We start from the raw sequence: 17,249 nt of genomic DNA, 5'->3' as shown, positions 1-17,249 counted from the left end.
TTTAATCAAATAAGATCTACCCACTAGGTAAATCCATTATTCATTAAAAACTTGAAGGCACTGTTGTGACTGGTTTCAGGCCTATTTAGATTAGATACATTTATTCATTGCCTGACACAAAGTTAATTGATGCTACATATCTGAGTAGTGATCCAAATAAGGCCTGAAACTAGTCACAACAATACCTTCAAGTTTTTAATGAATAATGGATTCACCTAGTGGGCAGATCTTATCTGATTAAAAACAAACAACATTATTTAAGTTGACTTGTGGGTAAACAGTTATTTCTAAAGAGTCTAAGCCCATGCTTTCACTGTCACTGTAATATGACTCCCTCTCAAGTAATGACAGAAAAACAAAATGCAATACAGCAACACCCTGACTTACGTAAGGGTTGCATTCCGCAGAACTCCACGCAAGTTGGAATTTCCCTAAATGCTTATGCAGCACTCACAAATATGATTGAAGCAAAAAAGAAATGTTCAACGAACATGTAAATAGAATTATTTATTCAATTTTTTTATCTCATGCGCAGGAAAAATTACAAAAAGAGAGAGAAGATAGGCATAACGTTAGCAAGTTTTACCTTTTGAGCATCGTTGCCAGAATTGGCACTGGCAACTTCACCGCATACTTTAATCCCCTGGAAACCAGAGCAATGCTTGAACTTATTAAACCACCCATTGTTTGCCACAAACTTGGCTTGGGTTCACCGTACTTATCCTTAATATCTTCATAAATACTACTTGCTTTTGCTTGAATGGCCATTGGACTCAGGGGCACTTGCTTCTGAATCTGATTTTCCATCCATATTATTAATAGCTTTTCCATCTTCGATATAGCAACTGAATGCTGTTTAGTGATCACTGTTGATCTTAAATGCTTTGATCCTTTAACATGTTCTTTTACACGCACACTGTCCTTTAAAATAATATTCACTGTTGAAGCAGCGAGACCTAATTCCGTGCAACAGATGACAAACTTTGTGCTGCTTCATACTTCTTAATTAATCATCTTCATTTCTAAATCAATTTTGTTTCGTTTCATAGCACTGCCAGCACTTGCACTTTCCATTAGTCCCTTTCCTTTCACCATTATAATAAGTAAATAGGAATGAAGAGAAGATTCTGAAAATTTGTTTTTTATATGATTGAAGATTTCAGTGAAGGGGAACTCATTTCATCATAATACCATAATGTAAAAACGCACAGAATTCCAGTTATTGGTATCATCGCAAATGCAATAAGGTTGACTTTATTACTCGTTTATTGGAAAGTGCAAATTGTGATATTTTTCCAAAACACATTTCTGGAAGTCACTACTGTAAAACAATCAAAACAAAGGCGTTCAAAACTGATTCTTAAACGGAACATATGATAACGATGAAAGCGTAGTGCAATTTTCATTATAAAGATGATTTTTAGAGAGATAAACAGCTGTTATATAGTGAAAATTTCAATTTCCGAGGTCTTGGAATCAATTATCAAAAAAAAAAAATAAATAAAATAAACATTGTATTATTGGGTTCACATTACGATATTTTCATGATATTTATGGGATGCAAAATATGTTTCCAAGAATTTTTTAAAATTTGCACCGGCCGGCAAAAACTTATGTAAAGTCGAATTTCTGTAAGTCGAGTATTACGTAAGCCAGGAAGTGGCTGTATTGCATTATTTTTTCATACTATAGTAATGAATATACTTTGGTCATCCACAACTTCATTACATTGACATTTCGTTGTATATGGTCTAATATTCTTGAGCAGGGATTGCAGAACAACTGGGAATTCTAGCATGTCACCTTGGTAATCAAACTGTCGTACTGAATTTTTTCTGCATTGCCGACAGCATCAACTGTTAAATAACCTAAATATGCTATTATTAATCACTGATAAAAGTACACAGAATCATAGCAAAATGTTTGTTTATTTTGAAAAATTTAATTAATACAGTGTACCGCTTACCTATTATTGATTACTTGTTCAAAACATGCTCTTCTGCAATTACACCTTAAGCAATTTGTGTGGTAAAAATGAAACTTCTTTACTATTTTTGGGGATCCTGCCAATCCTTTTGAATTAAAAAAAAATAATAATAAAATGGAAATTTTCCCAATAGGTTTCTGAGTAGTTAAATGCACAATCAGAAATCTAGGTGTTGGGTCTCTTAGCTGTGTTGGTATTATCTGATTCTATGTTGAAATTTTCTGATACTAGGTCTCATTGGAACCTTAGAAGAAAAATTTATATTATAGGATTTATGAGTGTTTTTAGGATTTTGTGCTTGTTTGTTTGTTTATTTGGTTTTTAGGAGCATTAGCAACTAAGGCCATATTGCTCCGGGAATATGCGGTGGTCATTCCCTGACCTTTCCGCATCCTCCGTATTTGGTGGTGACGGGCTCGAACCCCGGTCTAATCAAGAAGCGTATGCTACGCACTGCTGCTCCTTCCCACCTGGCTACGGAGGAGCCAGGATTTTGTGCTAGGGATCATCACTCAAAATGGAATCCTGGGGCCACCCAGCATAGTATACAAGCACATCTCAGGCCAAATTCTGTCCTTTGGACCTTAAGGCCAGAAGCATGGCATCGACATGGTTAATCTAAGTAGGCAAAACTCCACTAACCAGTTGGCTGGGTGAACTAACTAGCTCAAGCCTTAACTCCATTTTGGACAGGAAAAATTGCCATTTTTCCTAGTGACTTCAGTCACACTGCCATTCAGAGAGCTAATGATGTCACTTACAAAACTATATCAGATGAAACTCTAAATCCATTCAAAAGTCTGGTGATGAAAATTTGTATTATAATTCTTGGAATATCAATGCACTAAATTTTATGTTTATTAATTCTTAAGTTGGTTACCTAGATAAGATGTGGCTCTCTTTTTTAAACAGTACTAATTTCAGAAAAAATCTTCATTCTTTTAGTTTGAAATGTAATTGTTTATGAGGATTTCTGTACAGATCAATGACTAGTTATATTTCTCACTAAAGACAAAAAAAAAAAAAAAAAAAAAAAAGTCAAAAGCTTCTCAAGTAAATGAGCTTTTGTCTTTACACAAATAAATGTTTTATTTCAATTTATTTGTTAAGCTAATTAGCACTACCTAAGATACTTTTTTTAGAATTATTTTCAATTTTACTACTTACCTTTTGTATTACTGTTGTAACTACTCAAAAGTTGGGGAAATGTACTTAAGAAGAACCTTTGTCTGTAGAAGAGTTTGATATTAGCATGACCAGCTTGACTTAGTGCCTATATGGGCAAATATATACAAAAATAATGTAAATAGTTAAACTACTTTACATAAGTAAATTCTGTATGCAATAAAAATGAATTCTTTAGTGTCTCCCACAGTGTTTCTCAATCTGTGGGTTGTGAAGGAATTTTATGTGAATCCTGAAAAGTTTAGAGACTGCATTAAAATATTTTAGCAATTAACATTGATTAATTTTTTTTTTAAAAAGTGATTAAAGAGTTCCTGGAAATCACTGCTTAAGGCAAAAACATGTATCTTAGAAATCATTTTCCTATAAAAAAATAACACCACGTAACAAAAAATGTTTAACTGTTTCATATGTACTTTGTTTGTGGATGTCATTGTTTTTTTTCCAGTCTCAACATTTTAGTGGCAATTGAAGGTGTTTTTGTGATATAAATATCACATAAGTGCATATGTGATAGACAACAGCATGTAGCAGTAGTATTCATATAATATTATATATACATATATATATATATATATATATATATATATTTTTTTTTTTCAATGGCTACCAAGCAAAGGTATAAGTTATTACCTGACTTGTTCTGCTGTGTTTGTGGATATTATCTAGGTCTGAAGCAGATGAAGCATAACATCACCAGTGCTAACAAGTTTTGTAGTGCATATGAAACATATTTTAGATTGCTAATGGGTGATCAAGGCAAGATGTGAGCACCATCTCATTTCTGCTGTGGTAGTTGCAGATCAACATTATAGGGATGGCTTCATAGTAGTCTTATGCTTTTTTGCTCTACCTTAAATATGAAGAGTCCACAAACCATCATAACAAATGCTACTTTTGTATGGTGGATTATCAAAGTTTAAAATGTCTGCAGATTGAAAAACTGCAATGTATCTTAACATACAATCCTCTATTGCTCATGTGCCACTAAGAACCTGTGCATTTCCAATCCACCTTTCAGAGAAGAGTCTTCAGAACTGAAAGATAAATCTGGTGAACAGGATAACTGGGATTATGCCTCAGAAGCCAGTTCAAGTGCCACATTTCTGTAATAATCAGAAAGAATTAAGACTTAGTGAGAAAATTAAGAGCAACCACTTGAGTTTCACCAAATTTTGGACAAATGCAAATTTTGGACAAATTCGCATTTGTCCAAAATTTGGTGAAACTCAAGTGGTTGCTCTGAATGTTTCTAAAGCTTTTGATTATCTTTAGAATAAATAAGTTCCGACCTTATGTCTGCCAACCGTTTTATTTGCAATTGAATATCCAGTTTTGTCTCTGACCAATCACCGTGTGTGATGGCAGATGGTTTTTGATCCTGTTTGATACAAAGCTCTTCTAAATAAGATTCCATCTTATTTAAAAGAGATGTGATTTCTGATTTGTTTTTTGTAATTGGGCATCCAGTTTTCTGATCGCTCACTGAAGATGATGGTAGATGGCTCTCACTCTTCTAATTTCTTCACTAATGTTGGCTTTCCCCACAGTTCAGTTCTTTCTCCCACTCTTTTCCTCTTGTATATTAATGACCTTCTTCTGGAAATCCTATCCAGTTTTGCTGGTGATAGCACATTGAATTTCATTTTCCAGTTTGTGAAATCTTGCCCTGCACAAACAGCTTCAACTTCTCGAAAATCCATCACCAATTCCTTAAATGCTTATCTTCAGGCAGTTCTCCAATGGGACACAGCTAACTCAGTTAATTTCAATCCTTCTGATAATCCTTCTAAAAATTCCTTAAAAAAGTCTGTGGTGGGCTGATTGCAGATTTCTTTCAATTCAGAAAATGCTGCATATTTCAAAAAAAAAATGTGCTTAAGAACAGAATTCATATATTGCAAAAAAGTGCATCCTGTTTAACTTGGAGTGGTGGGAGGGGGGCCTTCTATGTAGGTAAATAACTGTTTTTCAAGTTTTACAGCTCTATATCTTTATAAGAGGGTTTGATAAAAACAGTTCAGTAAATGTTGAAAAAGGACCAAGTTAAATAAATGTTAATCATATTAGTATCTAACTGGTTGTTTCAGGATATACAGCAAAAGTAAAGGAAATATGATCTCTTATTACAGCACTGCAAAATTTTTTTATTGTGTATAAGGAAGTTTATTTTCCATATTTGGGTGGGTCATATGTCAATTTACTGAGAAGGGATATAATTAACCAAGAAGTAAATTATCAAAACAGTTTAAACAATTCATTTAAATGTCATAAATAACACACTGATTTAATATAATAGTAAAAGTTTGAAACTATACAAATTATTTTTCAGAAACTGACATATGCTCACTCTGTACACACACACAACATGCACACACATGGCCACACCATTAACATTTAAACCTGTATATCTACAAATAATGTTTATTTAGTCTCTATGGCAGCTTCTAGTCTCCATGGAATACTACCCACCAATTTTTTGTAAACATGCTCTGATATTTTCTGCCATTCAGCCTTCAAAGCAGTGATCAGTTCAGCTCTGTTTTTTGGGCAGTCTCTTCTCACACCCACCTGACAATCCAATTCATTGTGGAGGTTCTCTATATGATTGAGGCCAGGGTTCTGGGTTGGCCAGTCCAACTTTTCAACATTCATATTCTCAAAACTAGACCATCACATAATGTGAGCAGCATGAGATAGCACTGTCCTGCTGACACAGCTACAAGCTTTTCCAGATGCAGGTGATGCTTAGATATGTCTAGATAGACTTCAGCATTCGTGGTTTTGTCCAAAACAATGGTCCCCAGGCCAAACCATGAAAAACAGCCCAGACCATCATGCTGCTTCCGCCAAACTTCATTGTCAGGCAATATAGGCTGGCAGGTAGCTCTCTCTCTCTCTGTGTATTGGGGATCTGCCACACCCATGCATGACCCAAATCTGGTAGAGCATGTAATTTGACTCATTACTCTGAAGCACAGTTTTCCATTTGTCTATGGTCCAAGGATGGTGGGCCTTACATGAAGCTATGTGGTGCTGGCATTAGGGTGATTAGTGGTTTTTAGATGGCTGCACAATTGTGATAACCCATATTATGCAACATTCTGTGCACTGTACTGGCCAAACTTCATTGCCAGGCAATACAGGCTGGCAGGTAGCTCTCTCTCTCTCTCTCTGCATTGGGGATCTGCCACACCCATGCATGACCCAAATCTGGTAAAGCATGTAATTTGACTCATTACTCCGAAGCACAGTTTTCCATTTGTCTATGGTCCAAGGATGGTGGGCCTTACATGAAGCTAGATGGTGCTGGCATTAGGGTGATTAGTGGTTTTTAGATGGCTGCACGATTGTGATAACCCATATTATGCAACATTCTGTGCACTGTGCTGGTGTTGAACATGTTCCAATCATCTCAATGAGGGGCCTGTGTGTTTGCTGCAACAATGTTAAACTGCATTCTGAGCAGATGATTCTTTGCAGGATTCTCCTATTATGCTCCGTAAGCTTTGAAGGTTTTTTCTGGGTCATTTTGTGATGGCTTAAGCACTAGTCCACTTCCATTTGCAGTTCACATCAATGGTTGACCTAGGGATCTTCAGTGCTGCAGAAACGTCACATATCGGCTGATTGCTTATGTGGTACCTTATTATTTTGCATTGGAAGTCTATTAAACTCTATTTATCATGGTATCTTGCATTCACAATCATACTACTACTACTATCTCCTTGAAGGTCTACGAGCATATGGTTGTGTCTGACATGTCCGATAGTAGGTATCTATATATAGACATATAGATTGTAATAATATTAATTTAATCAAGTATGCATAAATGGATGTGAAAGTTACACAAGGTGCCAGTAACTATATGGGTGAGGAAAGTGGAAAAAGAATAGTAGATTAGTGAAAGGTGAAAGAATGTTACTATCCAAGAGATTATGATGAATTAAGTTAATTATGGGCTGAATTGCCAAGCCAATATAAAGTGGGGAACTGCAAAGGAAAATTAGTACATCAAAATAATATTTAAAATAACTAAATGCACAAGGCATAATACATTAAGAGTTTAATATCTATATAATATCGGTGTGTAGACACACCATAGACAACTCTTAAGAAACTACAAAGTAGTTGTTGTTGGCATCATTTGCTCTTTCTCATATTGTGCTCTGCCTTCACGACGAGTTGCCATGATATTGCACTACCTCGAAGTAGTGCAATAATCACTTATTTGAGGTAGTGCAATATCATGGCAACTCGTCGTGAAGGCAGAACACAATACGAGAAAGAGCAAACGATGCTTACAACAACTACTTTGTAGTTTCTTAAGAATTGTCTATGGTGTATCTACACACTGATATTATATAGATATTAAACTCTTAATGTATTATACCTTGTGCATTTAGTTATTTTAAATATTGTCATATACACCTTTTGGCATCTCTCATATTGTGTGATTATCTTCACAACTGGGTCGTCATGTCTGCAATACCAGGGTACCTGCCCACCCACTGATGATAGGCCAATAGCCTTGAAACATGTCTGGGTGGTGGTACTCACTGAGAATAAGTAACAATAGTCTTCTCTATTAGTGAAGTGTTACTTATTCGAGGTAGTGCAATATCATGGCAACTCGTCGTGAAGGTAGAGCACAATATGAGAAAGAGCAAATGATGCCTACAACAACTACTTTGTAGTTTCTTAAGAGATGTCTATGGTGTATCTACACATCAAAATAATAATATAATGGAAATAAATATAAAAATTAAAATGAAAATGTTATAGCTGTTAGCAGATAGTGGGGGGGGACATATTTAGAAAATGGTTGAATATAGGTAATGCAAATATGCATGATCTGATGTCAGCTGAAATAAATATTGATATATGATTAGGTATTTCATCAGGGGACTACACCTGATCATGTATCAGGAACTGTGTTTCTATACTTGTCCATAGTAGTAGAAGAAAAGTTAAAGGCCAAAAAAAGGAATGAAATGAAATTAGCACATTCTACTACAGTATGGACAAGGTAGTCCCAACGCAGTGCAATTTATTTAGGTAAAAATAAGTATTGAGTTGGGATAAAAATGGTTAATATCAATATGTTTAATATAAAAATGTGGAATTTAGTGTAGGATTTAATTTTGTATAGATAAGAAATCAATGTATTTTAAAAATAGATTTGGAACAAGCAAATGGTATAAGGGTGAGGTATTAAATTGGGGAAGGGAAAAAGGAGTATTTTAAATAAAGACAAAAAATAGCAATAGAAGTAGGATGGTAGGAACATTCGTTTCACCCTAGTATTACACTAATAGTTTAATGAACAGGAAGAACTTTAGAATTAGACAGCAGAAAGATAAAAAAAGCATAGAAAAAATTATTAAATAACACTAAGCTTGCTGGGATTGTGAAGCCCAACCTTGTAGTAAGGGCTCTGGCATCCTAAGATCCTAAAATGGTATAGTAAAGGATCCAATATTAAAAGAACATGCAAATAGGCCCACGAGTATGAAATGATTCCAAGGAAACATTTGAAGTATAGAAGATAATAATTCAGTGTATATAAAATATACACATCCACAGGTAGTATCAGGTGTGTATTTTCTGTGGAAATATAAGTAAATGCAACCAAGGAAAAAGAATCAGTAGACATTATATCCAATGGTGGTAGTAGTTAAAAATCAAGTTTTGAAGTGATATAATAAATTCCAGGAATATAAATAACATGGAATAAGAACGGGAATATGTAGTAATTCCATGGAAACATTTAAAACTAGAAGAAACCACAGGAAGCATCAGGTGTGAATTAAATTTGGAAAGAAGGTGAATGAGCCCAAGAAAAAGTATTAGTTGATATTATAACTAATGGTAGTGTGATTAAGAATCACAATTATGAATAGATATACTTCCAGGAATGAAAGTATGACTAAAGATCCAAAGGTGTAGCAAAGTTCGTGTAAAATAAGTAATTCCAAGGAATCAACTATAACATGAATGACCAGGAAATAATTCAGTGAATAACAAATCAGAAGCATCCACAGGTAAAAATTCACTGCAGAAAGAATAGCAGATGTATCCCAGAAAAAGAACCAGTTGACAAATCCATTGATAATGTAGTTAAGAATCCAATCCATTGGTAGTGTAATTCAGAATAATCTATGAACATGAAACAGTCTTTACTTCAGATGGAAGAATAAGAAGTAATTCCGAGGAAATATTTTGGAATGTCTTTATAGTAAGGAGATTGTATAAAGTGATATATACAAAGTTAAGTGGTATAGACCAAAGTCACTAAAATCTGAAGGCTGCTGTGTGATTTTAGTGGAAAAATCTAGAAATGATATTCAAAGGTATAGTATGTTAACAGAAGCATGTAAAATTTAAGACCCACAAAAGGTAAATTCTACATATAATATAAACCTTATCCTAAAACAAATTAGTAAAGTCAGTAAAGACTCAATATGGGTGGTTAAATATAAATAAGCCAAGATTCAACATGGGAAGTTAATTAAAAGTAATCTCATGAATGATTATTAAAACAAATCCAATGGATGTACTAGAAAAGTCAAAATATAACAGTAGAAACTTAGTGAGTAAAGAGACAAGATTATCAATCCGAATAAAATGGTTGTATCGGAAATAATATGTAGCCAGATAATTTACAACTATACAAATACGTTTATAACTGACCAGTATATAGTAAATTGTAATTTAATTTGTTACTGACAAAATGGGAGACAATATTAAACCAGTATTTTATAAAGTAAATTGGGATATTATTGTTGACAAGCTTATTATAAAGGAGTTGTGGAGCTTTGCTGAACTGTAGTTGGTTACTGCATATTTTAGCCAATCTTTTGGTTTGGGTGCATATAATATTTTTATGTATTTTGATGAAAATATTGGAATGCCAGTTGATAATATAGATGACATCAAAGTTAAATTTGTTTCTTTTATCATATATGTCAATACTATGTGGAGGTGAAGTATTGTTAATAGTAATATTGAGGTCAAGGAAGTTGGCTGTATGATTGGTGGGGGTTTTCTTTATTAAGCTTAAGTTCATTAGGGTAAATAGCTTTGGCGATAGGTTCAAAGTTGGTATTTAAGACTAGGATGTCATCTATATATTTGAAAGCTAAAAGTTATGATTAAAATTATTTATGGTGTACAATTCTTCATAATGCAAGAATAGGTTGGACTATGCTGGATATTTGGGAACCCATAGGAACACCAATAGTTTGTTTATAGGTAAGTTTGCCATCGAAGATATTAGATTTAAGGGTATTGATGACAGTTAGGTTATTAGTAATTACCCAAGTAGATGTGAGATTATTAAAAATAGTTTTTAGTAATTTGAAAAATTGTTTGGCTGGGAGGTAGCAGTCACTGTTTTTGGAGCTAGTAATAAATCTGAAACCCACAGGTTTTTTTTGTGGAATTTTACGATCATGTAGAGAAATGGTAGGGTCGAGTTCTGTAGTTTAGTATGTAGTTTTTTTTATGTAAAGTGATTAGCTTTTTGACTGTGGCTGAAAGATTAAGATGGTAGTGAAAGTGGAACTATTTTCTATTTCATTTTTGAGTTGAGTACAGTAAAATTGTTTACAAAATATGGCAAAGTTGTTGGAAGCTTTATCTACCAGGGTTATGATAAAGTTGTCTTGTAATTCTATTATATGTTTTTTGAGATTGTAATAGGGTGTGTAAAATTATTATACAGTTTTTAGGCATTAGATATTGCTTTTACTACGTCATGATAGATGATGGTAACCCAATTTTGTTAGGCTTCATGAGGAATATTGTATTTTGAAGCAAGTTTGTTAGCAAAATGTATTAGGTTTAAATATAATATTCTGTTGATAATGTTAAGGTTAGCTTTATTTATAGGTCTGTATTTAAAACCTTTGCTCGTGATATCTGATCATGTATCAATAATTATTTCTGCTGACATCAGATCATGCATATTTGCATTACCTATATTTGACCATTTTCTAAATATGTTCCCCCATATCTGATAACAGCTATAACATTTTCATTTTAATTTTTATTTTATTTGCATTATATTATTATTTTGATGTAATAATTTCCCTTTACAGTTCCCCCACTTTATATTGGTTTGGTAATTCAGTGTATAATTTTTCTTAATTTATCATAACCTCTAGGATTTTAACATTCTTTCACCTTTCATAAATCTACTAAACTTCTTTTTCTACTTTCCCCACCCTGCTAGTTGCTGGCACTTTGTATAACTATCACATCCATTTATGCATATTTAATTCAATATATTAATACAACTTGTGTGTGTGTGTGTGTGTGTGTGTGTGTGTGTGTGTGTGTGTGTGTGTGTGTGTGTGTGTGTGTGTGTGTGTGTGTGTGTGTGTGTGTTTATAGGTCCTTCATACATGATGCATTATACCTCGAAGTTTTCTATATCCATATTACAGTACTTTTTTTTTTTTTTTTGGAGCAATATGCATAATGACATGGAACTTGTTTCAATTATGGTCCTTCCACATGAATTTGTGACTATCATCATGCTGAAATGCTGTGTTCATAATTCAGAGTGCATGGCTCAAATTTTATCAGCCATTGCATTTTAGCCACATAACTCTATTGCATAACCCTTCCAACCTAATTAAAATTTCTTCCAAATTAGTTCTAAAAGCTACTGCTATTTTCCTTGCACTATCCTACTTCCAGAGCAAATTTTTTTATAATTACTGAATGATGAATGCAGCTTCCTTGCATTCATCATCATAGTTTTTGTGATAACCACTCCTCTGATGTCATATGATCTAGTTCTGCATTCCACTTCTTTGCCATATAAATTTCTAACATTGTTGGTGCCAATCTTGATGGCAGTCCTAATAACATATTTAGCACTTTATGTCATGGTTCTCTGAAAAGCAGTGGGACATTTGTTTAATCTGGCAATGTCACAGTTGGTATGAGTCTCAGTTGCTTTTTCCCTATCATAAACTTAATTATGTAAACTTTAACATAAAACTATTAAATCACAAGAAGAAGAACACCATATTACAGAACCAAATACTAGCTTTTCAACATTGATAAGTTCTCAACTATAATGTGAAATTTTCCCAAAATTTTTGGAACTCTTTCATTCAATTTTGACAAATAGTACTGTACCATTATTTCACAGATGAAGCTGTTAATGCATAGCAATATATAAGCCTTAAGCAGAAAAACTGTGGCACTGTGCAGTGTTTTTTTTTTTAAATTCACTGGGAGAAAATTTAAAATATATATTATTTTGTATGTTTTTTAATGGAATTTTAGAAACATTATGCAGACCATGTTGAATCACCATGCATGTGACTGATCTAGGCAATAGATCATAGAGTGTAAAGCTAATTGCTTTCAGTGGCTGATGGATACAAATGTAGTGAACTCAGAAAAAACACCTTCAAACATCATTAGTAATGGTTCTACATATCTGTTTCATTAATCTAGTTAATGATGGTTAATACACACATTATCATTATATACAACAGAGATACTAGACACCGAATATTTCGACCATAGAATAATTTCATAGAAAGATGCAGCTCATAAATTTTTTGAATATTTTTACTACTTACTTCAGGTATTTCTTTCAAGATTGTGCTAAAGCCATCTGCAGCACTTCTGCCAAGTTTCTCCTCTTCTAACCATTTAACAAGCTAAAAATAATACAAAAGGAGATATCAATTACAGAATAAGGACATAAGCATTAAAAACTTCACCTAAACTAATTTATTATAAATTAGCATCAAGATTTAAATACCTTATTAGATCCACTGAAAACTTATTCATAAGTATCTACTTGAGTGATTCCTTTTATGTAAAGGAATCCTTTTATTTATGTAAGTGGTCAAGCATTGGAACAACAACAATTTCTAAACAGTCATATTTTTTTAAAATTAATATAATAATTAAACTAATACATCTGACACTGAAAATGGTAAGAACTAGTGTAACAAGAAATTAATGAGGAAAAAATGATTGACACCCAGTGTGATGATTACCTTTTTTTTTTTTTTTTTTTTTTATGTGAACCCCAAACACGAGAGGTATTAGAACCTATAGTACTTAGTACCGTGCTTAGGTTGGAGGTTGAGAAGACAAAAGAAGATATTTGTTGACATTGGACTTGAACTTCTGTAGATTGTAATTTTCAGGAAATACGTATGAAGGAAGGTTGTTCCGGAAAACGGCAGTCGAATGAATAAATGAGGAAGATGAAAAGTTGATTCTGTGGGTTTGAAGTTGAACAGTAAATGGATGTTGGCTGGTGGCGGCACAGGTTTGGACTGTTTTGAAAGAGAGAGCAGGAATTATAGAAGCCAGTTCGGAAGAACAGTGCCCATGGAAGTATCTGTAGAAGAGGCATGCAGCAGAAACAGTACGTCTATGAGACAGCAAGTGAAGAGACTCTGTTAGAGATGAGTCATTAATTAACCTAACTGCCCTCTTCTGAATGGAATCAAGAAGACTGAGAGAGGTTTTGGGGGCACCACCCCAGATGTGGGAACAATATTCCATAGCAGGGCGGATTTGCGATTTATACAGAGTGAGCAGCTGTTTGGAAGAAAAGTAACACCGAGAGCGAAAGAGAAAACCAAGTTTTTTAGATGCAGAGGAAGCAATATTTGTAATGTGCTTGTGCCAAGAGAGATTAGAAGTCAGGGTAATCCCCAAAAGAGATATATCATTTTGCCTAGAAATCGGAGTGTCACTAAAGATAAGCATAGGAGCAGAAGAATCCTTTTTGCGAGATATAAGACAAAACTGAGTTTTACAAGGGTTGAAATCAACTAAGTTGTCTTTGCCCCACTGGAGAATTACCTGAAGATCGGCATTTAAGGAATTGGTAGCAGATTTTCGAGAAGTTGAGGCTGATTGAGCAGGACAAGGTTTCTCAAAATGGAAAGTTGAATGCAATGTGCTATCATCGGCAAAACTATGGATAGGATTTCCGGTCAATGGAAGGTCATTGATATACAAAAGGAATAGAGTGGGGGAAAGAAATGAACCTTGGGGGACACCGGCATTAGTGGAGAAGTTAGAAGACAGAGAGCCATCTACCATCACCCTCAGTGAGCGATCAGAGAGAAAACTGGATAACCAATCAACTACTTGAGTTTCAGCGAACCTTTCCATTGAATTAGTCCATAAATGGGTAACATAAGCCAGAATATCACCAGTGGATCGACACTGACGGAATCCATACTGGCGATCGTTGATCAGATGGAAGGTTTCTAGGTAGTTTAAGAGTTGGCGGTTAATTGATTTCTCCATTACTTTAGAAAGAGTAGAAGTAATTCCAATGGGACGATAATTGGATGGGAGGGATTTGTCACCCTTTTTAGGAACTGGCTGGATATGAGAAAATTTCCAAGCAGAAGGAAAAATACCATTGGAATAAGAAAGTGAAAAAAGGCGGCAAAGAATAGGAGTAAGTTCAGGAGCACAGGTTTTGAGAACAAGTGGAGAAATACCATCAGGACCTGGAGCTTTCTTGGCATCAAGATTCATCAAAATCCTTCTGATATCCTTTTGACGGAAGACCACAGGAGGCATTGAATGGAGCGTGTTGGGAATGGTGGGAGGTGTTTTACCAAGATCATTAATACATAAGCTGGAAGAAAAATGGGATGCTAGCAGGTCAGCTTTATCCTTGGCTGAAGTGACAACAGAACCATCTGGTTTGGACAGAGGTGGGAGCAGAGGTGGGCAAAAGTTGCGGCCAATAGCTTTGGCAAGAGACCAGAATGCTCGGCTACCATTAGGGCAAGAAGCAAGTTGTCTACTCTTAGCCTGTTCAAACTCTAGTTTGGACTGATTAATAACTGCTTTACAATTGTTGCGAGCTTTGGTGTAGGCAGAAAATGAAACTGAAGAATTAGAAACAAGCCAATTACGATATGCAACATTCTTCTCTTGAACAGCCTTAGCATATTTATTGGAAAACCAAGGTTTAGATAAGGGATGAGATTTTAAAGTGGAGTGTGGGATAAAGGATTCCATTCCTGCAAGAATAATTTCACTGACACGATCTGAGCAAACATTGACATCAGAAGTTTTGAAACAGTAATCCGACCAAGGAAAAGAAGAAAAGAAGTCTCGCAGGTCATCCCATTTTGCATTCTTGTAATGCCAAACAACACGAGGTTGGGAATAGCCATGAGATAAATGTTCCATTGGAGAAGAGACAATCACCAAGTTGTGATCGGAAGTGCCTAAAGGACCTCTCACTTAGACCGTGTACTTAGAAGGGTTGTTTGTGAGAAAAAGATCAAGCGTATTGGCTGTATGATTAGGATTGTCCGGTATTCTTGTAGGTAAATGAACAATCTGTGCTAGGTCATTAGTAATTGCAAAAGCCTCAGCATCTCGACCTGCTGGGTCGGTGTGACTAGAAAACGGAAGCCAGCTGGAGTTGTGAACATTAAAATCACCAAGAAAATTACCTCACGGTTAGGAAAGTTGGACTGGAGAAAGTCAAGTTGCAAAGAGAGGAAGTCAAAGAGCTCCAAGTGATTAGTGGAGTTGGGAGAATGGTAGAGACAACAGATGAATTTGACACAATGAGGTAGAGAAATTTTAAGCCAGAGAAGATCAAAGAGAGGAGATTCCAAATTGCCAAGTCTCTGACAGGGAATATCAGAACGGACATATGCACAAGTACCACCTTTGAGGCGAAAGGAATCATACAGCGAATAATTTGGGCACCTGAGATGAGCAGTAGTTGAATCAACCGATAACTGAGATTCTGTCAGAAAAAGTACATGGGGTTTGGCAGACTGCAAGTGGAAATGGACATCGTTGAGATTAGAACTGAGACCACGTATATTTGTGAAATGAATTAGGAAGTCCTTGGGAGGTTTAGATCTTTTCGCAGATAAGCTTGCTCTATTAGTTTGACAATTCATGGTGTATTCAATAGTAAGAAAAAGCGGGTGGGACATGCTGTATGAAGTAATGAAATTTTTGGATATGGCGTACACGTGGTAAGAATATACCCAGATCCTTGACATAACGTGGCCTCAACAATGTTCCCCACATACACACTACTCGGACTCCCTCCAGTCCCTATCTGGCAGAGTAGAGGTAGCAAGATTATACACTAGCTGATCCGGAAGCCTCCTAGAGAGTTACCAATAGGTTCGGTCTGGTGTACTAACTAGCGGCCGGCCTGCGAACACCGTTTTAGAGCTGTATCCTCGAAATGTAAGGAATATTGGATCTCGCCATGATGTTCATCATAACCTCAAAAGTCATCAATCATACTGCATGATGGAAGAGATAGGGAAGTGTTGACCAGAACTTAGCTCTAGAGACTAAACATGGGTTCCACCACTTCAAGTCTCCAATAAGCAAAGTGGTGGTATTTCACCGGTTGATGAGAGTCATCTACCACCTAGTACTGCCTGGTAACATAGAGGGGCGGCATTCCTCCATGTGGTGTGGGAGCCACACCTCGACCCCTGCTTACGTTGGTTCGCACCTGGGTGGTCACCCACCATGTACTTGTGCATGGAGGTTATACCCAGGATTACTAACAGTCCCACCATCGTGAAGGTGCAAGCAGATGATTTGGCTGTCACAGACCGTCCGGACTTCGCCGAAATTGGGTCCACTTGACTTGAGTGTCACCCGAATATCAGTTCCATCAGCGTTTTAGACTCCCAGGTAGCAAGTACAGCTTGTCTGGCATATCTGAGAGAATGTCTGTGACAACCTCAAGGACCTGTGGAATAGGGTGAGAATTAGCGCGAAGACCAAGCTGTGTTCAAGCTATAGTAGTGATTAGCAGAGCAAAGATAATTCTTGTGTAACAAGTGCAAGGAGAATGAGGAGCTGAAGTTAAAACAGGAGAAGTTAAGTAACTTGGCAGATAAGTCTAAATATTTAAGAGAAAAAAGCAAGGGACACTGATGGAAGCATTAAGGTCACAAGGGTTAAATATAATGTGGGAGCAATAGGCTCCCATAGTAGGTGAGGCTAATATACTAACTCCCAGACTGTTGCTCATTAAACATTTAGAAAATACTGTAAGTAAGAATCATAA

The 17,249-nt window shown here is 35.5% G+C and overlaps 1 protein-coding gene across 1 annotated transcript in view; it reads right to left on the bottom strand.

The window, feature by feature from the left end:
* The window catches only part of Mms19 (MMS19 nucleotide excision repair protein), a 180,965-nt gene that overhangs the window by 7,526 nt on the left and 156,190 nt on the right, over nt 1-17,249 (bottom strand). The window contains exons 20-21 of the mRNA XM_090384395.1: nt 12,778-12,858; nt 3,155-3,260 (exon numbers count right to left, since the gene is read on the bottom strand). Of these exons, the coding sequence (XP_090240521.1) occupies nt 3,155-3,260; nt 12,778-12,858 (187 nt within the window). The remainder of the gene's footprint in view (nt 1-3,154; nt 3,261-12,777; nt 12,859-17,249) is intronic.

The sequence above is a fragment of the Mastigoproctus giganteus genome, chromosome 11, assembly GCF_048544385.1.
Source record: "Mastigoproctus giganteus isolate SK-2022 chromosome 11, ASM4854438v1, whole genome shotgun sequence".
NCBI classification, from domain to species: domain Eukaryota; kingdom Metazoa; phylum Arthropoda; class Arachnida; order Uropygi; family Thelyphonidae; genus Mastigoproctus; species Mastigoproctus giganteus.
The sequence above is the reverse complement of the archived record's forward strand: the minus strand, read 5'-3'. Positions and strand labels throughout refer to the sequence as shown.